General features: G+C 44.9%; 1 protein-coding gene across 2 annotated transcripts in view; it reads left to right on the top strand.

Annotated features, from left to right (window-relative positions):
- Nucleotides 1-26,598, top strand: part of TMTC1 (transmembrane O-mannosyltransferase targeting cadherins 1) — a 150,569-nt gene that overhangs the window by 38,822 nt on the left and 85,149 nt on the right. For both annotated transcript variants that reach the window (XM_071422391.1, XM_071422390.1), the window contains exons 6-7: nucleotides 24,506-24,587; nucleotides 25,527-25,630. In XM_071422391.1, coding sequence (XP_071278492.1) covers nucleotides 24,506-24,587; nucleotides 25,527-25,630 — 186 coding nt within the window. The remainder of the gene's footprint in view (nucleotides 1-24,505; nucleotides 24,588-25,526; nucleotides 25,631-26,598) is intronic.

Genomic DNA, 26,598 nt, shown 5'->3' with positions numbered 1-26,598 from the left:
CCCAAAGAGCTGAAAATGTACAAATGTGAGGGGTTACAGGTTCCTTCTTTACTCTTTTGCTATTCTGGTTTGCTAAAATGTATTATATGGAGCTGTTTATGTTAAGAAACAGAACCCAAGCAGCCCTGCTCCCCAGTTTCAGCTGCTTTATTGCTCCTTCCTGCCCACATTGCTGTGCTTGCTCTGGGTGGCTCCAGGGGATAGAACCTTTGCTTAGGATGTGTGCCAGCCTCCTGGATAGAGAATCACAATGTTCTCTGACCTGCTGCCTCCAGGAAAGCATTGTTGTTTTGCTGAACTCACAGCTTTGCAGGCTTTTTGCCTGCAGGAGTACTGAGCAGTCACCAAGAACCTGCTTTTGGGGGCTTTCTTTAAGGGAAATAACAATTACAAAAGCAGCAAATTATGTGAATGAGCACCTTTATTTTCCTTTCTAGCCCTGCCGTGGTGGTAAGGATGTATTAAGGGCTTTCCAAACCTTAGTTCACTTTGATGGAATGGTGCTGGCGAATTATGAAGTAATGAGTGTATAAAATTCGGTAGAAATGCAATTGTCCCTTTAGTTCTACTTTTCTTTTGTCCACAAATTGGTTAAGCAAATGGATGTGTATTTATGGATTAGGTACCGTCTTCCCAGAAGACACTAAGAAATTAATACAGGCAGACCATGTTGCAAATTGCATTTAAATAGCTATTGCCTTATTTTGCCACACTTGAGTGGGAAATCAGGCTGCAGAGAGGAATAATGGCTGCGTGATAAATCTCAAAAGAAGTGCAGATGAGACGTCCTTGTAACGAGAGACGACAATTAGCAACTGCTTTGTTTGGCGGGTGTGGATGCTGTATTTGGATGCAGCAATTGTGTAGGTGTGGTGAGAAAGCAGAGGAGGGCCAGGAGAAAGGAAACCGACTCTTGAATCGCTATTTTCAATCTCAGCCAACTTAATGTCGCCTAATAGGAGCACAGTCTAGCAAAAGCACTGCCAAGAGATAAAATGCTGGGTTTTACTCTTCTTCCTGCACTTCTCTGCCCTCCCAGCATCCCCTCTGCTATTCTCTGCAGCACAGCTTTGTCTGAGGCTGTTGGTATGTTGTCGAATCTTTTTGTCCCTTTATTTTTTTTTGGTGGTGAAGTTTTCCTTGCTGTGAAATGAAAGATCCTGCCTTGCTCCCTTCTTCTTGCTGTGTGAGTTTTAATTAATGTTTTTGCAAAGCCTGTTAAGATCCTTGAATAGCAGTGTGGTTTTGGCAGTGGTTCAGTCTTCTGGAGAAAAGTGTATGCCTTGGAGTCTAGAAAAAAAAAAAAACAACAGGTTTTTATGTTTATAAAAAGACAGGTAAAATGCCCAAACTTGGTGGGATAAAAAAACTCTGTTTTTCTTTCACATTATCTGAAACTTTAGTCTGATAAAAACAGTTGGTTTTTTTTTTAGGTAGTGGAGTTGGGTGTCTTTCTTCCTGAAGGTGGGAGTCATCCTTATTGAAATCTTAGGAGCAATGTTCGTATTGCACTGGTTTATTTCCAGAACACTATTTCCTTACACAGCCTTCCCATTCTATTCTCATGATAGAAATTAAAAGGAAACTTTTAAGAGAACAGCTGACACATTTCAAAGATAGAGCACATCCCTTTTTTAAGCAAGGAGTGGAAACCACAAAACCTTCTGGCTTGCTTTCAGTCCACAGTAGGGTAAAGATGCTGAGTGTGTCCTGCATAAACTATGCCAGGTCAGGCTGGCTGGGAATGCCCTTTTTCCCAGTCTCCATTAGGAATGCTTTCAAGCAGGTCTCTGTTTGAGGTTGTTACCACAGTGCTGAGAATGTAAATCAGCAGCAGGACAAAACTGGTGAAGAGCTCAACACGCTTCTCAGTGTTGACCCAGATGTAAGAAAGGTGTCTGCAGTGTTTGGGGATTTTTTTGGCATGGTTGACTGGATTACAAAATACAGGTATGGAAACCAGTGTTAGGAGTCACATCTGTGGTTCCTCTGAAATGGTTAGCTTCATCATGGGAACATTCTGCATTTTCCACATGCTTGTTTTTGAAAGTGTCCATGAAGCAGCTTGAGGACATCTGGGAGGCTGGATAACTGGTGCTTCTGGAAATTGCAGGGAAGCCATTTGGGACGAAAAGCTGCTTGTTAAAAAATGTTTGCTTGCTGCTGAAGGTGCCTTGTAGCAAGCACACACACACACGCTCCTCCTTTAGGGAGCACAAGGAATTTTGTGTGCTGTGTCCTCCCATTTAATTTCCAGTGGTGGTGATGTTGCTGTGGATTGGTTGATTTAATTCACTCTGCTATTCTGGAAGTGAAATCCTTGAAACTTCTGATGGGAGTTACGACCATGGTCTGTACATTCCTGGAGAGCCCAGGGATAGGTGGTGTGGCAGGCAGGATATCTTGCCTACATCCACAGAGACAGAGGTGACAGTTACCAAAATCTGTGTCTGAGGAGAAGCCCAGCAGTGCAGCTCATGCTGAACGTGGCAGTGATTGAGGGGGATGCTCTGGAGGGATTCAGGGGCTGTGGGGCAGCCAGGTGCTCCCCCTCACACCTGAGGTGTGTGGTCCCAAAGAGCCTGCCCCAGTTCTGTATGCCAGGAGCTGTTTGGTCCCGGGTTTTGGCTGAAGCAGATGGCTGAGGTGGGATTGCATTGACACAGACAAGCTGCAGGCCATAAAGCAAGTATCTCCACCTTGTTTTTCCAGAGCTGCCTCTGCCAAAGTGCTGCAAGACAGGCTGGCACTTAGGATTCTGGATAAGCTCTCTTCTGGCCTACTCATTATTGATTTTAAACATGTGTTACCATATCAACATTATTTGTAGTCATCGTATTTTTTCCCCTGTCAGAAGGCAGCCTGTCTGTGTGCTGGTATTGTGAGATGACAGCAGCTTTTCCTTTTATGAATCTGTCTCTTTGACTGACCCATAGAGCAGCAAAGGGAAAGCTGGCCCTGTGCTTTTTGAGGCTCAGCAAGATACTTTTCCATCAAAGGAAACTTTGAAATGTGTCAGTCTGGCATCAGTTGCTGTGAACTCAAAGGCAGATGTGCCAAAAAGGTGGAAGTATCTTGCACTCTTGTGCACAAGAAATGCCAGATCCAAAAGATGTTTTTCTCCAGTACTCACTCTAATTATTTTTATCAAGCCTGAGCTGCATTTGGACCGTTGGGGTTTGGGGGAACTGAGTCCACAGGAGATGAGCTCTGTGTTGCTGATGGGGAAAAAGAGGGTCCCCAGAAGATGACTCAGAGGAGAGCCATCCTCCCCATGCACTGCTGATTGACAAGGGTGCATGGGGTGCCCGTTTCCCTTGGCTAAAGTCAGCCTGTACCCCCTCTGCTGCCACTGTTCCTGCAGGGGTTTGGAGCAGCTTTCAGCAGGATTTAGTGTGTGCCTCGGGGTGTTTTGTGTGAATAGATTGGTCTGTCAGAGTCCCACTGAGCGCTGTCTGGGGCAGAGCAGAGAAGGCAGGAGAGGCATCATCCCCTCCTGGGTGGGGCTGGTGATCCTGAGCTGTGATGTGCTCGCTGAGCATTGTAAATCCTGAATGCTGGGCTGGTCAGCGCCAGGAATGCTGGCAGGACAGGGATGGATAGCACCCGGTGGGATTGCCTCATTCTTCATCAAGTGCTGGCTCTCTACCAGGAGTTGCTCGAAAAAATAATCATAAAGAAGGGGAAAGAAGTTATGGTTCCTGCTGTGAGGTCAGCAAGAGCTAGCTGTTGACAGGAGTGAGAGTGGAATGGGGTCTGTAGGGTTTTGACTTCCTCTAGCATAACTTGCTGGATGCTGATATAATTTTTATCAGATCTGGCCTTGCAGAGTCGGGAAGACAGATCACCAAGAGAGAAAGAGAAATTGAAATAAGTGAGGTGTCTGGCAGGTTTGATTTTTAAAGTGAGCTTGTGTGCAGCTGGGAGATGGTTGGTGGAGGTGAGCTGTGTGGTGTGGTGCAGCACAGTCCCCGTCCTGCAGATGTTACTGAGGGGCAGACACAGGATTCTGATCACGTTTGCATCAGGTCCAGCCCCACAGTTGGCCATCAGCCCAGCTCTGTGCCAGGCACAGGGCACAGAGGGCAAGGAGCCAAAGCAGAGGGTAGCCTGGAGGAGGGAGGGAACATGAGTGAGCTCCTGCTGACTCCCAGCAGGGTGAAAAGTAATTTATTAGATTCATCCCAATGAAAAAAACCAACCTGGACATCCTAGAAATCTTTGCTTAAATGACGCTGGTTTTTAGCCCTAACCATCTACAACATGCCACCATCACCCCTGTCCCAAAATGGAAAAGAAATAATTTCTTAGTGAACAACATGTTTTGTTTCTATTTTGGATGTTGTCTAAATAAGAAATGTGAAAAAAGAGCTAGATTCAGTAACAGTCACACTCCTCCCAGGGGTGGAATAGAAAAAGGAAGCTGTTAAGATGTTCCTTCTTGTTCCCACCAGCCTGGGTTGCTGAAGGCTGGTCAATGCAACTCCATGTGTTTTTTCTTTGGAGCTTACACAAGTGCAGTGTGGGGCTGGCAAAAGTATTTGCAAATCTGGCTTGAAATAATCAAAAAGTTTCAACTGAAGCAAACACTTCTTTCCTCTCCAGGCATTTTAGATATGTTACTGCTATCCTGCGAAACTATCAGTATGGCACATATAATAGCTAAGCTTGTGTAACAAACAGGAAAATCAAATGAAGGAGGCAAAGAATCAGCTCTTGTTCTCTTTGGGAATTTCTGGGAATTGCTGGTATTTCCCTCAGCAGCAAGAGCCAGGGCAGAGTGGGGTCAGTTCAGAACTTTCCTGGGGAAATACAGAGTTATACCTGAGCATTTGCCTGCTGTGGTCAGTGGAGCTCAGAGGGGCCAGGGAGCTGTGTTGCTCTCTGGCCCCTCTCTTTATTTTGCTCATTTGTGTAAGGTATTCCTTAATCCATATTTGCAAATGGATGCAGTAACCTCCGTTCTCCCTCTGCGTTCTTCCTTCCTCCCCTTTCCCATCTCTACATTAAATGCTTGAGAATAAATTGGTAACTCTGCTTCATGGGGTACCTACAGCACTCAATGGCTGACCTTCAGAAGTTTTCCTTTTTTTTTTTCCCCCTTTCAATATGTTTGTAAGGAAGCCAAATAATTTAAACCAGCTGGAAGATCCCTGAACTGCTACAGTTCTATAATGTTCTATAATCATTTCCCTCCTAGCTTATAAAACTGGCTCTCTGTAGTTTACTGCCAGGCCCTTTCATTGCAGAGTGAAATAATAAAGGTCTCTGAGGACTGTGTGCTTCTCAACTCTCTGAGAGATCGATGGGATCAATTTGCCTCTGTGTGTTTCGATGTCTCTGTCCTAATTCTGGAGACAGCTGCTCTGCTGTGCTGTCAGGTGGCTGCTTGCAAAGGGAGGGGCTCCTGGATCTGCTCGGGGCTCTAAAACAAGATCATTAGGACTAAAAAACCCTCAACAACCAAAAATAAAAAGGGAGCAGGGCTTTGTTGCTCTGTAAGAGGTCCTGCTGAGTTGGGCAGAGGTGTTCTTTGTCCCTGAGGTGAGCACAGGGTAAAGCAGCACGGATGGTTTGGGCAAGAGTTTAAACTCATGCCGGCGATTTACGGTGATTTTTGTAATGTGAGTTTTACAGAGTTGCCTGAAGCACAATATGTTCATCAAGGCTTTGCCCTGTTTCACTCCATCCACCTTGTAAAATCTGTTTCTTTCTTTCTGGCCCTTGTGAGAAGTGCCCTTTTGTGTCTTCTCCATCACAGCCCTGAGCTATCAATTGGATAGGAAGCCAAACTGAAGCAGGCAAAATAGCTTTGCTCAAGCAGAGTGCACTTGGGTGAGCTGGTGCTTTCTGGAGTGAGCTCTGACAGGCAGCAGCCACTTAGGTAAACCCCACTCCACTGCTTCTCTGTTCCTCAGAAAACACTGCAGCAACCTCCTGCCCTGAGACATGTTTTGTAAAAGGGCCCTTTTTCCTGAGTATAAATAATACATATAGGTATAACCTGAAAGTTTTTTCAATGACTTACAAACACCAGTCTGTATTGACACTTCCCAAATTTTAATTATGTTTTAAAAATCTTACCTTTGTTTTTACTTCCCAGTTCAGCTTCCCATTATTTGTTTTTGTCTGGCTTGTAGGTATATTAGATCCTTTACTTGTCTAATTGCATTTTAACCACAGGAGTGTATGTGATTGGCACTTGGAATAAGTCTTTATTTCTCTAGGAATGCTTGTGGAATAGCAATTCTGATGGCTGCTTTATGGATGTTACATTTAATCAATAACTCAAAAACAGAAATAATAGCAGCTCTCTGTCTTTCTTGGTTGGCAATTTTATCCATGCTGGCTGGTACTTATCACTTAGTTATTCAAAAAAGGCTATTTTTTTTTGTGTTTAATGATAGGATCAAACATATGCAGCACAAATCTTAAAGGAGAGCAAGGAAAGAAAAAGAATCTCTTAGTTTCATGCAGATTCCTGTTTCCTGTGAGTAAATCAAACGGGAGTCTCTGGATTGGTTTTGTTGCAGCATTGGAAGGTAACAAGCCCTGACCAAAGTTCCCAGTGTGTTTTCCCTCTGTCCAGGTGGGTGATGTGCTTCTGGCAGGGGGTGCCTGGAGCAGAGGCTCTCAGCCAGGTGGGAAGGGAAGGTGTTCTTACTCACTGTCAGCTCCAGCCCATCCTGCCCAAGGCTGGGGGTGTGTTACAGGCTGTGGCAAAATCCCCAAGGCAGAAGCTGCTTGTATTTTTGGCCGAGTGCAATATTCCATAAACTTTCGTGAGAAACTGTGCAGGATCCTTCATGCTTGCCAGGCTTTTGAATTTCAGAATTTAAGCCCACTTCTGTGGAAATGGAGACTACAAAATTGTCTTGTTTTCTTGCTACTGCTTACTTTTTGGAAGTTGCCAATGCAGTTCAAAGTGACTGTATCTTAGTGACTTAAAGAAGACTGGAACGTTTGTGGTTTTATTTTTCTGGCAATAGATGAGACTGAATCCCAGTCAAAATAGGATAAAATGTAATTATTTTTTATAATTCTGCCAAGTTTCAGAATTATTTTTTTATTGATGTGCTTTTTGGCTTTTACCATTTATTATCTGTTTAGATGAGATATAAAGAATAGCTTTGCAGAGGAAATCCATTTAAAGTGAGCCACTAATCTTTACCGGCTATTGCAGATTTTAATTCTTATTTTTCACAGATGAACCCTGTCATAACTGAACCACAAATGTATGTGATGAAAGAACCAGTCCATTTTTAATTTGAAGAATTGAAGGATTTGTAGATGTTTGTACGGAAAAGCAACAGAGATAAAAGTTGTTGGAAGTACAGTGTTTGGTATTTCATGCCAACAGGAATAGCACAGGCACAATTTACTTACAGGGCTGCTGACAAAAGAAGTAATTGGCTGCCAATGTTTGAATTGTTTTCTTTCAGATTCTCTCTGTGTTGCAGTAAAACTTTGGCATCGAGTTGCATTTGATTGCAAACATCAAAAAGTTTCTCTGAAGGGATATCAGCTCAGAAGAATGTTATTTTGATTCTCACTATATTGCTAACAGACTCGTGTCATTCGTGTTTAAAAAGAACAAGCTATTTTTGAGGATGTTAAAAATAGCAGACGTTTTCCTAAGAGAAAAGAGTGAGGAAGGTGGGAGTTTTTTTACCATTTATTTTGTATTTAGGGATGGCTTTGGCATATTTACGGATTGCTTTACTTAATCTCACAGAAGCAAAGGGACAGGGTAGAGAAAATGTCAGATTAGGAGTTTTCTGGAAAGGAAATACCTTCCTTCTGAAGTATTTAGTACTGACATGCAGCAAGCTGTGTTTAAAGTAGCTCAAGGATGGGAACAGTTTTTGGAAAAGGGACCAATCTCCCCATACACATTTGTTTTACTGTCCTGAAGGTCCATAGTCCTCCTCCCCCATCAGAGCAGTCTGATGACTGCTCCTCTTTTCATCCTGATATCTCAAAGTCAAGGATTCAAATTGTGAATGCCTGATTTCCCCCTCTCCTTGATTAAGTGCAAAATATGGATTTAAATTGCATTTTACATGTAGTTTCAGATTACAAGTAAATAATGTCAGAATTTAAAAAAGTCCAAACAAGTAGGTTTTGAAATAAAGCAATACTCTTAAGGCTACATTTCCCAGTGGTTCAAGTGATCTTCTCCCTGCATTTTTTTGCAAATTGTGCCCATATTTCCTTCTGAGACCAGACTTTTGCTTACCCCTTCTTCTTGATTTGCCAGAAATGCTCACAGCTAAAACATTATGTGCCTCTCCAAGCATTTCCAAAAGGTTTCTTTGGGGGATGACCCGATCCCAAATGATGACTTATAAAATATAATTCAGTTGAGCAAAGATATTTAAGAAAAAAACCCAACAATCCACAACTGAGCATTTGCCCTGATTGAGAGCAGCTTTGCCTGTAAACATTTTCTTTCTTCCCCTCCTTCTTCAAGTCAAACTCTGTACCAGTAAAATGTTTTAAATTCCTTAAAAAGTTGTTTCAGGTTTGGGATTGGAACCAGCTGACTCTTGCCTACCCCTTTGCTTCTAATCAGTGCCTATCCCATTTTTAGGGATGATGCCTGGAGTAGAAAGGAGATCACCAAACCAGTGACATTGATTTCTGTGCCCTTTGTCTGCGTATTTTTGTTGCTTTTCGGTTGTTTTTCTTTTTAAAGTTTGCTCATTGGCATCCTTGTCAAAGACAACAGCAAAAAAGTTATATCCTTAATTCCCTAATTGGACATATGTCCCAGTCTCTCTGCAAGCCTCTCGAGTCCCTGGGCCTTACCCGGGTCGGCAGAGAGTGGGGGGGTGACCCCACCACGGCCGACTGCAGGGAGACACTCTCTGTGCCCCGAGGGTGCTGAGGGCACTCAGGCTGGTTGCCTTCGTTGCAGCAGAGACGACCGAGACGTCGGTGGAGGAGGAAAGGGGCCGACTCCCAGCAGGGGGTATTCCAAGGTTTTATTAAGGAGTCCCGAGCGAGCTCCTATACCTCAGGGGGTTCCTGCCGAGAGCGCTGGGGGACGTTTGGAGCTTACATTTAAAGGGGGGAGGAAGCTAACATAGATAAAATCCTACTGACCAATAGGTATCTCTGGGGGATGGGTGCTGGGGGGACAGACATACAAAGCAGCGTATGGGGCAGGACTTGGGGGGTTGACCCTTGGCCCCTGGCTAATCACTCGACAACTTGGACCGAAACTTCTAGGTAGGGGGCTGGGATGTCGAGGTGACTGGCAGAGAGCCAGGGTGGGGGTTTTGGAGATCTTATCCCGGGAAAGGGATAACACAAAAGGAGGGGGGGGGGGTGCAGTCTGGGATAAACCATTTGGGAAAAACATGGGAATACAAAACCAACTACTTCAAGGTATTACAAAATATAAGAACGCACTACAACATCTCCCTCTTTTCGTTTAAATAAAAAAGGAAGAGGCACCTAAACATTAAATTTCAGCTCGGAGTGCTATCAATCATCAGCAAACCAAGGCTGTTTTGTAAATTCTGCAGAGGTTTCTGTCCCTTCCTCAGAAGAGGTGGGAACAGTCACCTGATTGACCTCTAAAGGGGAAATAGCTTTCGAGATCAGTTTGGTCACAATGCTCTTGATGATCCCAAAACTGATCAAAATAACAAGAAGAACAAGCAAAACTAAAAATACAGATTTCAAAATGGATTTGACCCAGCCCGAGAGTCCCCATCCCTGAAAGAGTCCATCCATCCAGTCCGCTGTTTCTTGCTTGATGTCTTGGACCATTTGTTGCATCTTCCCGATGATTTTGTGGACATTTTCAGCTTTGGATGACAGATTCAGGCAACAGAGACCTTCAAACTCCTCACAACGATGATTATGTAGCAAGAGGAGAAAATCAATTGCAGCCCGATTTTGTAGGGTGGCTTGCCTTGTTGTTTCATCGTCTGCCAGGAGGTCTGAAAGTGCAGCTGATGTAATATTGGCCTGTTTAGCAACCCAACACTCTAGATGTGATAATTCGCCTAGAGCTTTAGCTGCAGACACCCATGGCAAAAACACGGTGATCGCAACTCCTTTTGGTTTGGACCAATGTACAATTTCAGAATCGCAATTTGGGTCCAGATTCTTTAAATCTCTCTTTTTGCGGGCCGAATTGCGGGTGTCGGTTTTGGTTCGCCAATCCATGATTTGGGTTTTGTTGGGTGTAAACAGGCTCAGCTTTCCAATGGTGCATGGACCTCCGATTAGACGAGAGGGGATGCCTGCCCATGCCCTGTCCCCGCAAATGAGGAAAAACCCCTTAGGAAGGGCACGGGGCTTATTATCAGGGGTGGAAGGTATTCCTACTTGGGAAATTTTCTTACACCAAATTTTTGCTGTATAATTCACTTTAAACTGTTTGACTTCATGGTACAAATCTACTTGATCTTTTGGTGTAAACGTAAACTGAACACAATAGAATGCCTTGGCAGAACCAAGGAGTTCAAATTCTTGGGGTTCTTTTTCTGCTACTGCTTGTCTATCAATTAATTTTGACCAAGGGGATAACGGATTATATACTGGGGGATGGGGAGCAGCTACTGTTGGCGGAAATTCATCATATTTAGATGGGATCCCCACAAGGCAAGTGGACATCGGGTCAGACACAGAAGAGGCTGACAGGCAAATGTGGTCTTGGTTGAGGACTCTGGCGAGGGTGGTCCACACATTTGCTTGGGGTTGTGGAACGATCCACATCTGACCTGGATGGACGGCTGTCAACAGAAGCAACGGAAGGATGGGGCTCATTCTGATGACACCAGGGCTGAGTTCAGATCAAAGGAAAACACTAAAACTGAAAATAAAAAGTGTTAAGGATGAGGTCCAGGTAACAACAATCTAACTTTAAAGAGTCTGACGGCGCTTCCTCCTCCAGCAGGCACTGGCTACCTGTGTTGCAGCTTTGTCCTTTGACACCTTAGGAATGTACGGTCTCACCCACCTGGAGGGGATCCATCTCAAGCCTGAGGGAGTGGATACGCACACATATCCCCTACCCCAGACTACGAGCTCATGGGGCCCCTCTATTTTCCAAGTTTCAGGGTCCTTTATGAGGACTGGCGGACGCACTTTTAATTTGTGCTGACTGTTCTCGTTAAAATGTCTTACAATAGGTGGGTTAAGGTTTTCAAAGGTACAGTTCAAAAAGTTCAGTGTGAACAGCGCTTTGGACAGCTGGATTTGAGGGGTCTCTGTTTTCATCACTTCACGTTGTCGGTGAAGAACCTTTTTTAGATTCTGATGGGCTCTCTCCACCACAGCTTGGCCTGTCGGGGAATAGGGGATGCCTGTTTTGTGTTCTATTCCCCATTGCTGCAGGAAGCTCTGAAGGTCTTTGGACTTGTACGCTGGGCCATTGTCTGTTTTGATGACCTTAGGGATTCCTAATGTGGAAAAGGCTTGCATGAAATGCTTCTTTACCTCACTGGCCTTCTCCCCTGTGTGGGCAGAAGCATAGATGGCACCAGAAAAGGTATCCACGGAGACGTGGACATATTTAAATCTGCCAAATGATGGGATGTGGGTTACATCTGTCTGCCACACTTCGCAGCTCTGCAAGCCCCTAGGGTTTGCACCTGCACTTAAGGTAGGTAGTGACTGATTTTGACAAGAAGGGCAGGTGGCTACGATGGCCTGGGCTTGTTTGTGCTTCAGATGGAATTGTCGGACCAAGGCAGGTGCATTCTGATGAAAAAATTGATGACTGATCTTTGCTTGTTGGAATACCTCTGGGAGCGGGGCCATCTTGGCTGTAGCCGCAAGGGCATCAGCTTTCCGGTTACCTTCTGCAATGAACCCCGGCAGGTCTGTGTGTGACCTAACATGCATCACATAGAATGGGTGTTCTCGGCAAGAAATTATTCTTACTAACTTAGAAAGTAGTTCATATAAAGGAATGTTGGAAACTTCTTGCAACACAGCATTCTCTGCCCTAGACACTACACCTGCAACATAAGCTGAATCAGTAACTACATTTAAAGGCTCAGGAAACTTCTCAAAAGCTCTGACTACAGCGGCCAACTCAGCAATTTGGGGTGATCCTTCCACCTTGGCAATATCTGCTTCCCACTGTTGAGTTTGGGGATCTTTCCAAGTTACCACTGACTTGTGAGACGCACCAGACGCATCAGTAAAAACTGTCAGTGCTTTTAGAGGTGTCCTGCTCTGAATACTTGTCAGTGATAATGAAAACTGAACATCTGAGTTGAAAATTTTGTGGGCCGGTCTGTGAATTGAAATTTGGCCTGTGTAGCTATCTAGGGCTAATTGCAAGGCTTCATTCTCTTGATAAAATTGCTCTAGCATTGCTTGAGACAAATGGCCTGATTTCAGGTTTAAGGAAATGTAAATGCAGTCAAAATCACACCCTGCCAATTCTCTGATCCGTATCCTTGCTTTCCGGATCAATTCTGCCATCAGCTCCTGTGGCATTGTCATCCTTTTTGACCTGTTGTGACTGAGAAAAACCCACTCTATAATTAAGAGGGGATCTTTCTTGACCTGGTCCTTTTTCTTTGCCTGGACAGTTTCCCACTGAAAAATCATACCATGGAGATGTGGCAGTTTGCCTAAGATGATAAATTTGAAGGGGAGACCCTGCTGGCACCTGTGGGCCTGTCTAGTAGACATGATTTCCTGAACTTTCTCCAGTGCGGTTTTCGCTTCCTGGGTGAGGGTCCTAGGAGCACTAAGGTCATCTCCCCCTTTTAACAAATTGAAAAGGGGGGCTAGGTCTTCGGTGGAAATGCCTAGCCAAGGTCTCACCCAATTTAAGGATCCACAGAGTTGATGGAGATCCGCTAAGGTTTTGATATCATGTTTGATAGTCAATTTTTGCGGCACAATGGTCCGCTTTCCAATTTCAAGGCCCAGGTACTTCCAAGGTGGCATCTTTTGAATCTTTTCTTCTTGGAGCTCGAACCCTGCAGCAACCAATGCATTGATTGTCAGGTCAAGTGTGTGAGTAAGCATGTCATCACTTGGGGCACACACCAGGATGTCATCCATGTAGTGCAGGATGATGGAATCTCCTGCAGCTTCACGGACTGGAGACAACAAGGAAGAGACATACCTCTGGCAAATCACAGGACTGACTTTAAGTCCCTGAGGGAGGGTCGTCCAATGGTATCTCTTCATTGGGGCCTCCAGGTTAATGGTGGGAACCGAAAAGGCAAAACGCGGAGCATCGTCAGGATGTAGGGGAATGTGAAAAAAACAATCTTTGATGTCAATTACAGCTAAAGACCAATTTTGTGGAAGCATGCTTGGGGAGGGCATCCCTGGTTGTAGGGAGCCCATGTCCTCAATAACGTTGTTGATTTGACGGAGGTCATGGAGTAGTCTCCACTTGTCTTTGTTTGGTTTTTTAATGACAAAGACAGGCGAATTCCACGGCGACGTGGTCTCCACAATGTGACCTTTTTCTAACTGCTCTTGTACAAGTTCTTCAAGCGCCTTTAATTTGGTTTTATTGAGCGGCCACTGAACTACCCTTATTGGAGTATCAGTTTTCCAAGTCAATTTTTGGGCATGGCGCACCTCAGCGACCGCTCCCCGAAAAACCTGCGGGTTTTCTGGGATGTCAATTGTGGTTCCCCACTGAACCATTAAATCTCTGCCCCAGAGGGGCTCTGTGTAGTCTAAAACAAATGGGCGAATGGAAGCTATTTTGCCATTGGGTCCCTCAATTTGAACAACGTTTTTTGACTGTCTTGCCAATTGAATTCCCCCTACACCTTGCACGTGTCCTGCTACGTTTTGCAATTCCCAGTGTGATGGCCACTCTTTAGATGGAATAATCGTGACATCTGCTCCAGTATCTAAAAGTCCTTGTATGGACTTGTACTCGCCACCACGGTGTAAGCCACATGATAGCTTGGGTTTTTCTTTTCCCAATACCTGAGTCCAGCAGACATTGGGACGGAGTTTACCTCTGAGGGTGTTTGCTTGCTCCTGGTCCCATGGAGGCTCGGGTACTGGGATGGCTTGGGCTATGATTTGGCCTTTGGGCAAGTACACGGGTGGATGAGTACAGTGAAGCCATATGACAAATTGTTTCGGGTCTGATGATATGAGACCCGGAGGAATAATAATTTCTTGGGGTGTGTGTTTTGTGTCCCCAAGGACGACATACTTACTGTGACGTTTCTGGCAAAGCTGTGTCCAAGTACCTGGTTGTTCAGGGTTAACAGATATGAAATGCCAGTTAGTGTCTCTGAGATGAAGAGGTTCGGTCAACGCCAGCCTGTAAGGATTATGTGAAGAGTCAGTGGTTAAAATTGGTCTGGGATTATTCCAAGGAAATGAATGTTCTGTTTTGTTCAAAGCCAGTGCCTCGCTTGGCACCGATACATCTTTTACACTAGATTTCTTTTCCCTCCCCCGTACTTGAATTGAGCCCACCCTATTTTTGTCATAGCGCTGGGGAAAGGAGCGCTCTTTACTCAGTTTTTTGAGAGGTGGTCCTTTGGGGAATTCTGGTTCTTAAGCATATTGTATTTAAAGTCTAAAAACTGCTTTTTCAGAGGGCAGCCAGGCATCCAATGCCCCAACTTCCCACAAAGATGGCAAGGTCTATTAGAGCTGGAGATTCTCTCTTGTGGCATCGTGACATGCTGGAGCTGGCTGGTAAATGGTGGCTCAGGGGTTTCCACTGCAGCAATCCTTCTCTGTGGTTTTGGTCTCTCGTCGTGGTCAGCGAGGGTGATGGTAACTTTCTTCTCACACACTTCAAGCATGGCCTGCAGCGTAGGCGTTGGGTCAAGAGGCAGGCTGAGGATAGCAGCTTTGCACTTCTCATTGGCATTTTCTTTAGCAATTTCGGTGAGGATTTCCATCCTGGCTCCTTCATTCTGAACTTGCAATTCAACAGCTTTTCTCAACCTTTCCACAAAACTCAAAAAGGACTCAAATGGAGATTGTGTTATTTTCAAATAATTTTCAATTGGAATACTAGGACGGAGCCCAAAGAAAGCTTTCTCAGCTGCTCTAGCACCTTCTCTGAAAGCCCTTGTGGGAATGCTTTCTGCCTGGGTCACGGCGTTTTCCCAACCCCCCTGTCCACAGAGATGATCGAGGGATAACATATTACCATAAACATCACGAGCAGTAGCTTCATCAGCCCACAGAGCTGGTAAAATCGCTCTCAATCCTTTTTGCCATGCAACATCCCACAAGAGATATTCAGAAGAGGATAACAGGCAGGAAAAAAGGTGTTTTATATCAGCAGGGGTTAAAATGTGAGCAAATAATGTAGCTTTAAGGAGCCCTCTAAAATATTCACTTGATCTCCCAAAATCTTTTTGGGCTTTGGCTAGTTCTTTAACAGAATCAACAGAAAGGGGGCTATAATTTGGCTGGAATGCCCCGTTTAAATCAGGGATATATGAGACAGGGGCAGCAGAAAAGGACTGTCCTGTTTCCGGGTTCTGACTCCCAGCGACAGCGTCTCTTATCACACTGGTCTGAGCGCCGGAGGGCGGGCCGTGGGGGGGGCGGAGGGAGCCCGCGGCGGGCGGGCAGAGCTCTGAGGGGGCGGGGGCGGCCAGGGCCAGAGCAGGAGGGGCGGCCGGGGCCGGGAGAAGGGTGGGAGGGGCCGGGGGAGGAGACGGGGGAAGGGCGGGAGGGCGGGTTTCGGGGGCGGGGTGCTCCGAGCAGAATGGGTTGTTGGGAGAGCGAAAGGGATTATGGGAAGGCGAGGAAACCACCATTGCCACGTGGTGTCCGCCATTATGGTCCTGAGAAGTTACCGGGCGCGTCTCAGGGGTACCAAGGCGGGCACAAAGGTTGTGAGACACGGTATTATAACTTGTGGAAGCAGGGGGGAGGGTGGGATTTCGGGAATTCAGGGCAGAAGTGTCCGGGTTGGAGACAGGGAACCTCGGGGGGGGAGCAGGGGTTTGTGCAGGGGCTGGGAGTGGGGAAAGGGGGGTGGGGGAGAGAGAACCGAACTCGGAGGGGGGTAGATCGGGTTTTTGGGAAACAGAGATATTGAAACTGTTGCCGGATGGCTGTTCTTGCATTTTTAAATTAAATTTTACAACATTTCTTATCTGCAGGGCTAAAAAAGCAAATTTTGACGGAGATATGTCTCCTGCTTTCCCTGCCTTCAATAATTCACTACCAATTTTGTCCCAAAAAGCCAAATCACTGAGATTTTCAGTGGACACGTCAGGGAAGTGAAGGAAAAGCCATCTGACGAACTGTTTAACATCTGTTTTTGAAAATCGGATTTTTTCACTCTTAAGAATGTTTAAGAGATGATAATAGACACCCTTGTGAGATACAGAAAGCCTAGCACCCATTTTGGCTCTGATTTTAAATTTGTATCTCAAATTTCAGCAACCCAGGTGGGGGGGGGAGGAGAAAAGCCTACAGCTGGCAGTCTGCCCACAATAGAGAGAAAAAAAAATTCAGCCCTCCGCGGCGGGGCTGAGAACAAAGGGCAGGGAAACACCCCCTCCCAAAGAGGGGAAAAACAAGAGAAGGGTAAAACTTACCAATCCAACTGCAGGAGAGGGGAACGAAAAAGCCTGGGATGTTGATTTCCACCTAAAGCTGACTTCTTAGGGTACATAAGAAGCTCCCAGCTTCGTCCACAGGAGAGCAACTCACTAAAACGGAGTGTGTTCTTCCGAGGTAGCTTGCCGGCCAAAGGCTTATCGAACAGACTGAAAGTATGTCCGAGCCCCTTTCCGTGGGCTCCTGGAATGGTCCCAGAGCCCCACGTTGGGCGCCAAGCTGTCCCAGTCTCTCTGCAAGCCTCTCGAGTCCCTGGGCCTTACCCGGGTCGGCAGAGAGTGGGGGGGTGACCCCACCACGGCCGACTGCGGGGAGACACTCTCTGTGCCCCGAGGGTGCTGAGGGCACTCAGGCTGGTTGCCTTCGTTGCAGCAGAGACGACCGAGACGTCGGTGGAGGAGGAAAGGGGCCGACTCCCAGCAGGGGGTATTCCAAGGTTTTATTAAGGAGTCCCGAGCGAGCTCCTATACCTCAGGGGGTTCCTGCCGAGAGCGCTGGGGGACGTTTGGAGCTTACATTTAAAGGGGGGAGGAAGCTAACATAGATAAAATCCTACTGACCAATAGGTATCTCTGGGGGATGGGTGCTGGGGGGACAGACATACAAAGCAGCGTATGGGGCAGGACTTGGGGGGTTGACCCTTGGCCCCTGGCTAATCACTCGACAACTTGGACCGAAACTTCTAGGTAGGGGGCTGGGATGTCGAGGTGACTGGCAGAGAGCCAGGGTGGGGGTTTTGGAGATCTTATCCCGGGAAAGGGATAACACAAAAGGAGGGGGGGGGGGGGTGCAGTCTGGGATAAACCATTTGGGAAAAACATGGGAATACAAAACCAACTACTTCAAGGTATTACAAAATATAAGAACGCACTACAACAGACATATATAATGTAAAAGCTACCATGGTTCCTTCTGTAAATTAACAAATAGCTGGATCAGTGTGTGTTTAGTGACATGAAACCCTTTACAGAGAGCAATCAAAGCAAGGCAGCAGGCTGCCACATCTTTTATGGCTTGTTTGTAAATTTTTACTGGGACACTTGATTCCCAGGGACACCTCAATAATTTACACTCATGATAACTGAGCCTTGTGCATGAGAGGAGGATAACCTCCTCCTTTCTTCCCATAAAAGCTGTCAGGTAAGAGAGTATTTTGTGATTAGAGAGTGTTTCAGATACCGTGCAGACCTCGTGCTCCCTGCCTGTGCCAGCAGCCCCTTTCCTAAGCCTGGGCGTGCAGAGTGAGTGTGGCCCATGGATGTGGTGCTGTGCTTGGGGCTGGCTGTGTTCCAGTGCTGCCAGACCTGCCCTGTGCACCCACAAAGGCAGCAGTCAGGCTCCTGGAGTCCTCTGTGGCTTTGGGTTCATCTGCTCCTGCCAGGCTGGTTCAGGGAAGGCACAGCTGCTTTTGCAAGTGGAGCAGGGATTTTCCTGCTTCCTGTGCTTCAGTGCAGCTCCTGAGAGCTCACTGGGGACACCAGGGAATAGAGCTCCAGTGGTAGCAGATTTTTTGGGTACTGCCACTGGATCTCTGACAGCAGCAAAGGTCTGAATATGGCCATATGTATTTTCCTGACTCATCTTTTTTCCCCTCTGTGGTGGTGTTTGCAGGGGTCCCAGGAGGAGGGAAGAGATGAGAATCTTGACTCCGTGTTTCAGAAGGCTGATTTATTATTTTATGATATATATTATAGTAAAAGAAAATTATATATTAAAATTATACTAAAAGAATAGAAGAAAGGATTTCATCAGAAGGCTAGCAAGGAATAGAAAGGAATGGAATGATAATAAAATCTTGTGATTGACCAGAGAGTCTGAGACAGCTGGACTGTGATTGGCCATTAATTAGAAACAACCACATGATGCCAATCACAGATCCACCTGTTGCATTCCACAGCAGCAGAGAATAATTGTTTACATTTTGTTCCTGAGGCCTCTCAGCTTCTCAGGAGAAAAAAATCCTAAGGAAAGGATTTTTCATAAAATATGTCTGTGACACCCCTCCATTTGTGCCTGCCTTTCTTTCTTCTCCTTTTATCCCCTCTCTTCCTTGTACCACATACTCACAGAGCCTCTTCTTCAGACACCTTTTCAGCCCTCTGCAGTCCAAGCAAATGGTCTCCAGGCTGGATACAGGCATTGCAGGAGAGAGTCTCCTACCTCAATGGCAGGAGCAATGCAAGGAGAGTCTGATGCTGTTCCTTCTAGATGGTGTTTGGTAGGGCTGGAGAGCTGGGGAATTGCTGCAGGTCTCTAGTGAGCATTGTAAATAGAGATCTTTTCCCATGGCTTGTCACGTGCCCAGAAACAGTCAGTTGTCACTGAAATCAAAACCAGCAGCACCTCTGCAGTCCCTCTACTGAGCAACAAATCCCTGCTCCAAACTGGAACCACTGAGTTTTCCCAATAAAGTGGTTTCAGAACTTGGTCAACATAGGCAAATCTCTCCAGCTGTTTTTTTCAGGAAAAGCCAAACTGCTTTACCTGATACTTTTGAGGAAGAAAGCAGTTTCAGCTTAACATAAACTCTTGGAAGAGAAAAATTTCAGCCTGAATGAATAAAGCTTGTCAAAAACACAAGCAGCTGTAAATAGGGATTTGTAGCTCAATGTGGGGAGCAGCCAAAGCTGCTATCAGTGCAGTTACTTGAAATATGTCTATAGGAGCCCTTCACTGGGCTAGGAGAGGGAAAAATGAGCCTGTGCCTCAGGTGTGTGTGGTGCAGGGGAAATAAAATGGCTGAAATCGATGGAAGCATGAAACTGCAGCGTTGGTGCTTTGGTTTCCTGAGATCTGGTGGCCATACTTTGATGAGGTCTTATTTTTCCTGTTAGCCCTCCTCCACTTTGTCTCCTCCTTGCATGGGTGGAATGTCTGGTATGAGGAGAAACCCTTTTTCATGTTCTCAGTCACATCTTTGATCTGTTAAGTGCATTTTGCTGCTTTCCTTTTTTCTCTTTCTATTCCCCATCCCTCACTGCGCCTCTCTCTCCTCCTCTCCCTGTTCCTCCCAGTTTTCTTCTCTACTTTCATCCCACACAGAATGAAGCATGTACTGCCTAAGAGAATAAGGAAAAGCTGTGAGTGGGATCAGCTTCTCTGCTGTGTATGCCCTGCCCTTGCCTTCCCCAAAAAGCCAATAAATGGCAAGAATTCCAAATACGGTCACAATTGGAAATGTACACAAAGAATACATTACATTATCAGTGAAAATGCGTTAAAACAGTTGTGACTTTCATAAAACCTCTCCATGGCTCCCAAAAGAGTCAGTAAAACTGCTGCTGTTTGTGTGTGTTTCTGCATCTAGGTCTGCGTGGGCAGTGGTAGCTGGGGTTTGAGGCTCTCCAGGGAGATAAGGAGCAAGGATGCCACACACATGCTGTGGGCAAGGTCAACACTACCCATAAAGAGGGAAGCAGGAGGGCTTTTCTTCTCCCTTGCAAAACCTGCAGCTATGACTGGTATTTTATTTCCCTGAATTGACAAGTACTTTAAGCAAGTTAAATATCCAGACGTGGTAGAATATATTGATTTTTTTTTTTCCATTCAGTTCTTTTTACTCCATGATGGATTTTTTTATTCTTGTTTTCTCCCTGGGATATCACATACACACACACACTTTCTCTTCAAGGGCTATCCTCAAGGAGGTCTACAGGCTGAGCTAGGTGGAAAAGATGCTTCTCCAATAAAAGATGCAGCTGGACTGATGATAAGGAAGTCCTCTTTAAGTAGGAGAGGTAAGGTGGTCTCTGTAGACAGAATGTGGCTCCTGTAAAACTTGCTTATTCTCAGCAGGGGAGTCTGTCAAGCTGATTTAGGGTTAGATGTGCATCTATGAATGACCTAAAGCTTTGACATGCACTTAAAATATCCCCTTCTAAGTTTAAAAATGTTCTTGATTATAGGTGTTTTACTGTTATCAAGAATTAGGAATAAGAGAACAGCCTTGCTTTTTTATTCATCCTTCCAATATCTTCCTGTAGTATTTGGGGTTTGAAATTGCTAGTTCAAAACTCTGGCTGTTGCTGGGAAGTGGATCTGTTTCCTAAGCAGAGTATAAATGAGAGCAATGATCCTCTCAGAATGAAGTGACCTGGCCAAAACAATCTCTTGATATACTAACATTTGTTCTGAGGCTTACTTATATTGGTCTTTTAGACATTCCTGATGGAGAGTCCATCACAGATCTTAATTGTTTATTCACTTCCCTTGAGAAAGCCTTGAAAAAGAGCACAGAGCAAGCTCACGTTTTATGCCAGAGCTGAGTCAGCTGCAGTGTGGGATAAACCTGTTTCCAATAGTGGTCTGCAATAGCTCCCAGAACCATGGCAATGAACAGCAGCTGAGGAGCTGCCTCACACTGCTCTGTAAGCTCGAGGTGCCTGCAGTGGCACAGGCAAATTAAAATAGCTGCCTGCTTCTTAGAGAAGTTTGTTTTGATTAACCCAGCGTCCATCTGGTACCAGCAAAGTGTATGTTCCTATAAACTGCACCATATTGAATTTTACTGGGCCACCTACCCTGCTGTCTTCAATTATAAAGCCTCGGAGTGCCCTGGTGATGTAACTGATTCCAGGATGAGCTGTGCTTTTCGGGAAGCTGGGACTGCCAAATATCTGTCTTGGCCTCCTGCTCGTACTGCGCGAGAGAAGTCCCTGCATTATTAAGCTTTTCTTGGATTTATTGTTTGTTGTGATTCTGGTTGTTTTGGGAAGTATTCCTGAAAGGCTTTTAAAAGAGAGCAAGTAGGCAATTACATGCTGGGTTGCTTTGTGGGAAAGCTGGCATGAAGTGGAAGCGGAACCTCTGCCCAAATGGGCTCTTCTTGCACTTGTTTAGCGAACCTGACGAGCTGGATGTTCTCCTCTAATTGTATAATTTTTTTTTAGGAAGATCTGGAAGACCCACACCTTGAAATGTTCACATACTCAGGAGGCAGCATATTGCTGTGTGGTGCTGCCATCAGCACACTTTCTCTAACTCTGTCCCACACCCACTCTCATGTGGGAGTGAATGCATGTGTGTGTGTGTGTTTTGGCATGTTTTTGGCACCACAATTGTGCTGGTTGGGGTGGAGCAGGTGATAGGGAGTGGTTCCTGTGAACAGAGGGATGTTTGGCAGCCTGGAGAGGTTGGCAAATGTGTGGAAATGTGACCAGTGAATGGCTTTTTTACAAGACAGCTGTTAAAAAGGGGTATAAAATGGTTTAACTGTTAAAATAGTAATTTCTTTGCTTCTCCTAGCTAAATACAAAATTAAGAGCTTTGGCTGATCTTAAGGTTGTCTGAGCGAAGTTCAGTGTAACCTCAGATATGTTTGCAAGCTGAGATTTTACATGGAAAAAGCTGCTGCAATTTTACATGTAAAAAACTCCTGCATTTTCCATGCTGTGTGTCATGGACATTTAACAAACTTCCTCATCCATGTCCTGTTTGCAGTTCATTTGGTTTTATTACACAAAATGTGTATTGTCCTTCCACCTGCACCAGACTGAGATGTTTCACTGGCTACCTTCCCTGACACAAGTGGTAGCCCAGTAAGGTGCTCTGTGAAACCAGGTGGTTCTTCTAAAGCTTTGAGGCATTGAGTGTGACCTGTCCTTTATGCCACTCCTGCAGGTCAGTCTGGTGGGTGGAGAGCAGGCGTGCTGAGCATTGAACCACCTTATCTTTTGTGGTTTCCAGACAGACTTCAGGACAGCAGCTTTTTCAAAATGGAAAAGTTTCACTTTTTAATTGAACAACCTGACCACAGGTGGCTTCTCTGGAGGAGGGCAAACACACAGCCTGGAGATGATGGCCACCTCACAAGTTTTGGGTCACTGGTGTGAGGTGATGCTGCTTCTCAAGGACGAAGTTGGCAGACTTCTTTACACTGATAAAAGTGCTCCTCTGTCTGTAACTGAAGCCTTGGAGAAAGAGCTGAACTGTTCTAGTTGATCTTTTCCCAGAATAATTCTACCCAAAGCAAACATTTGTAATGGAAAATTCCTGCCTAAAGTGTTGCAGAGAGTTAAAAGTAAAAGCGAGCGAAAACAGGTTCTGGAAGAGTCAGGCAGTGTGATGAATAGAGGGCTCTCCTCTCTCCACACATAAAAATGTAAACAAAGTGCAACCAAACACTTCCTGCTGCAAATCACAAGGGGGTTGAGTTTCATAAAGGGTTCCAGTAGGGGACAAAGGCCTGGAGTTTGGTCCAAATGCTGTTAAAGTCAGTGAGAGGCTTTCCCTTTGGTTCCGGTGGGCTTTGGAGCCGGGCCATGGCGAGCACTTGAAGGCCAACCTGACCTTTCATGGGGAGACAAAGCTGAAGGCTTAGTTTCACCTCCCTTGTACTTGCTGCAGCCTGATTAAAATCAGTGGGAACTCCAGAAACTTTGCACTTTGAGGCGTTCAGCCCTTGTAGACTAGTCTGACATTTAAGTCAGGTTTGGTGCTTAAATGTCAACATTTCACAGTAAGTAGACTCCAAAGACTGAAAGTTGTCTGGCTTGCTTTATGCTGTGTGGTTTAGTTCCTTAGTTTTAGGCATGGCACTTAGGGAAAGCTTTCTGAAGAGCAGTTCCTTTGTACAGAGCATCCAGATGTACTTCTTTCATCTTGGTAAATGCTGCCTCTGTTTCTTGCTGGATTTGCCCTGGTGCTTTTTTTCTGCAGTGTAATCTTTTCTTCATCTTGCCATGGTGACCAGGCTTGCAAACTTTCTGCTTTAGAAAATTTGAACAAAACCCCAGGTATTAAAGACTCTTGGCTGCATTAAGAAGTGCTTCAGTCTTGTTTTTTCAAAGACTTGAAGGGTGGAAGCAATCGGGTGATAGACTGTCTAAAGGAATTTGGAGAGGAAATAAGATGTGTTTTATATGCTCCATGTTCACAGGAGAAACATATGAGGATTTCATGCTTGGAAAGGTAGCTTGCTTGAAGGTGTTGCAATACAAACTGCAGTTTTTGTAAATCATTTAAATAGAGTATCCTGATACTGACTGTAAGTTATACAGAAGAACCTGCAAAGGTTTTCCTTCTGAATTTATTTTGTTGACTTGATATTTATATCTTCTTAAAATAAGTTGTCATTTTTTCAATAGATTTTTTACCTACTATATGCTTAAAATATTCCTGTTGTCTCTTCTGTATTTCTTTTTGTTATTGCTTTATTACAATGATGGAGCATCTATAAGGTTCAATAGACACAGAATTATCATGAAATTAATGCCATGGATATGGCACTGTTTGTTATAGTAAGAAAGTTCCTTAGAATTTGGCAAGTGCTTCTACTCTATTAAAAGAAATGCATAGTTTTGGCTCCAAATACAGTTTCATTTTACTCATTGAGAAACAGGAAGGGTTTTATGAACATTCCTACAACAGTATGCCATGTGTGTTTCTCTCTGTACAATTAATTATCATAGCACTTTGTCAGCAGGCTTGTGATGAAACTTAAGTGTGCAGAATGCGCTCCCAAAAAATGCTTAAATCGGTTCTGCTAGATAGTTATTCCCCTCTCTAGAGACTGAGCAGAGAGCTGGGAACAAGGAGTTTTTGCATTTTAATCATAGTCTAACATTGAATTGCTCTGTTTGGGTGACCTTTTGAAAATATGTCTCTGTATAGTCTTCTGGGAGTCTGAAGACAGCAATCTCACTGAGACACACCTGGGATTTTTCTGAGGATCAAGGGGTAATTGAAGATTTAAAAACAAACAACCAAAAACCAAACCAACAAACACACCTAAACCAGATTTTGATGGCAAAACTGCAATGTATTATAGTGTGGATTACTTGAACTAGTCTTAATATTTTACTTATGTAGAAGGACCTTTGAAGAGTAGGAGTGATGTCATTATTATTGTATTTAGGGTGGTTAAATCAATATACACATTTTTCTCCATTTGAAAAATGAGTTAGTGTTCCAAAGTACTTCAATAAACATTTGTTTCCTTGTATTTCAGCTACCTGACTGCAAATAACAACCAGAATTTCTTGTATACTGCAAGGCCTTTTTTGAAGAGAGCTGCTTTGGTGATAAGCTACGTAAGTATGAATGGACTTGACCGTGTATTTGGTGAGAATAACAATGCATAGTGGTATCCCAAAAGACTCAGAAAGCTCACATGTTAGCTCTTAATACAAAGTTAGGCTTGGGAATTAGTCTAGAAAACTTCAGCTGCGCAGAAACAAGAATATTACTGTGTTTCCACTTCAAACCTTTTGATTTATAGTGGTTGCCCTTGTAACCATGTAATCATCTGCAGGTATTTCCTGCCCTAAATACACGGGGCTCTGTGGCACTGGGCTGCCCTGTCAGTGACATGCTGTTAATGCCACTGCAGGTAAGAGTTGTCAGAAAAACTGCTGCTTGATGTGCTGCACGCAGGACTCAACATGTTGCAGAGGAGAAAACAAGCTCTTCCATGGGAATGTTCCGGGTGTGCAGCTCCCTGTGCTGCTCCAGGAGCCAGATCCCCTTGCTTGTCCTTTGACAAGTGGTTACCAGAAAGGTAAAGGAGTGGCAGCTTGCAGAAATCCTTCCAGGAATTAGGATTGTGCAGCATGAGAAGCACTGATGGAGCTTATCCTTACACCTACGCCAGCATGGATAAATGATAAGAACTTTTAAGACATCTACCCATGATTTTCCCCTCTGCATTTAGGTAGACATCAGTAGCAAAATTCTGCAGTCTACACTGCAGCAGAGCGACAGATTTGTCCTTGAGAGTGCTGCCCTTGTGGTGGGTACTGAGATGTGTGAGTTGCTGGCAGTAATGCAGACAGGAGGAGGGACACACCAAGTCACAGGGTGCTCTGTGCTGAGGGTTTGTCACCCTGTGTAAGGTGGCAAGCTTGAATTTTGCCTAAACTGCTGAGCTGACTGGCTTAGCGCAGCGTGGAGAGCTGTCACAACAAAACATTTGCTGGAGGCCTTAGCTCTCCTTAGTAGTGCATTGCTAACTGAGGTGTTCTTCTTTGAAGGTGATGCTTGTGCTGTATTTCCGCCTCTGGATAATGGGAGGTTCCATGCCAATGTTTTCAGAGCAGGACAATCCAGCCTCATTCTCACCATATTTACTGACAAGGTATGATGACAGCAGTCAAACAGAAGCTTTCAAAAGTGTGGGCTTGATGTTACGTTTTCCTACACTAAAATGGTTTGCAGATGACAATGAAAAAAACGCGTTGTGTTGCCTTGACTTAGTTCTTCGTATTTCTCTCTCTCTATTGGAATAGAAAGCAACCAAAACTATTTGAACCCTAAAGCACATTGTGGGTCCTGCAGGGTTGTATTACAGGTGCTTTCTTACTGAAAAATGTGTGCTTATTATTATGCAAAGCCCAAAGAATATAGTTTAGTTGCCTGAGCACAGGACTGGAAAGCCCAGTAACTGAGGCATAATCCTAAATCTTAAAACTGGCTGCTCCTGAGATGTGGGATGGAAGCATGGAGAGTTTTGGCTTCAGTTGAAGTTTGTATAAAAAGGGGGTGACCATGCTTCTTGGTGTAATATCAGTGACTGAGCAGCGAATGTGGATGCGCCACGAGTGTTTGCTCTGTTTAGCTACTGAAGGACACTTTGGAGCCTTCTGGAGGAATTTCCTGATGTCTCAGATTAGAATGGGAGCAGTCTTCCTATGTGTCAGTTCTGGCTTGCTGGCTCCTCATTCCAACAGTGAAATTGCAGTTTAGACACAGGTTAAGACCAAGAAATCCTTATTCAACATCTGCTGTAGAATTGGGCTGGATCTCATTTGGGGAACCTTTATGACAACGTGGCAACAGCTCCTGTTACCATCAAGGCTAGAAGTGCTTCCAGGAAGCACATTGTCTTGTTTGGAAAGCTCTGACGTGTTTGTTTCTGGTGGAGTTATTAATACCAGACTCAGTGCAGCACAGCATGAAGGATTTGCTGCTGTCCCTTTTTGATATGTTTATGCTGAGATGGGGGTCAGCAGGTCACAAATGAGCCTGGCCTAATTTCAGTTACCTCTTCTGTGCTGCACATGTTCTTTTGCGTGTTTGTCTCTTTGCCTCTTGTAATGACAGGGG

This window comes from Agelaius tricolor, unplaced genomic scaffold (assembly GCF_023055355.1).
Source record: "Agelaius tricolor isolate 1412-34295 unplaced genomic scaffold, bAgeTri1.0.p SCAF_3, whole genome shotgun sequence".
Classification (NCBI taxonomy): domain Eukaryota; kingdom Metazoa; phylum Chordata; class Aves; order Passeriformes; family Icteridae; genus Agelaius; species Agelaius tricolor.
This window is presented reverse-complemented; position numbering and strand designations above follow the sequence as displayed.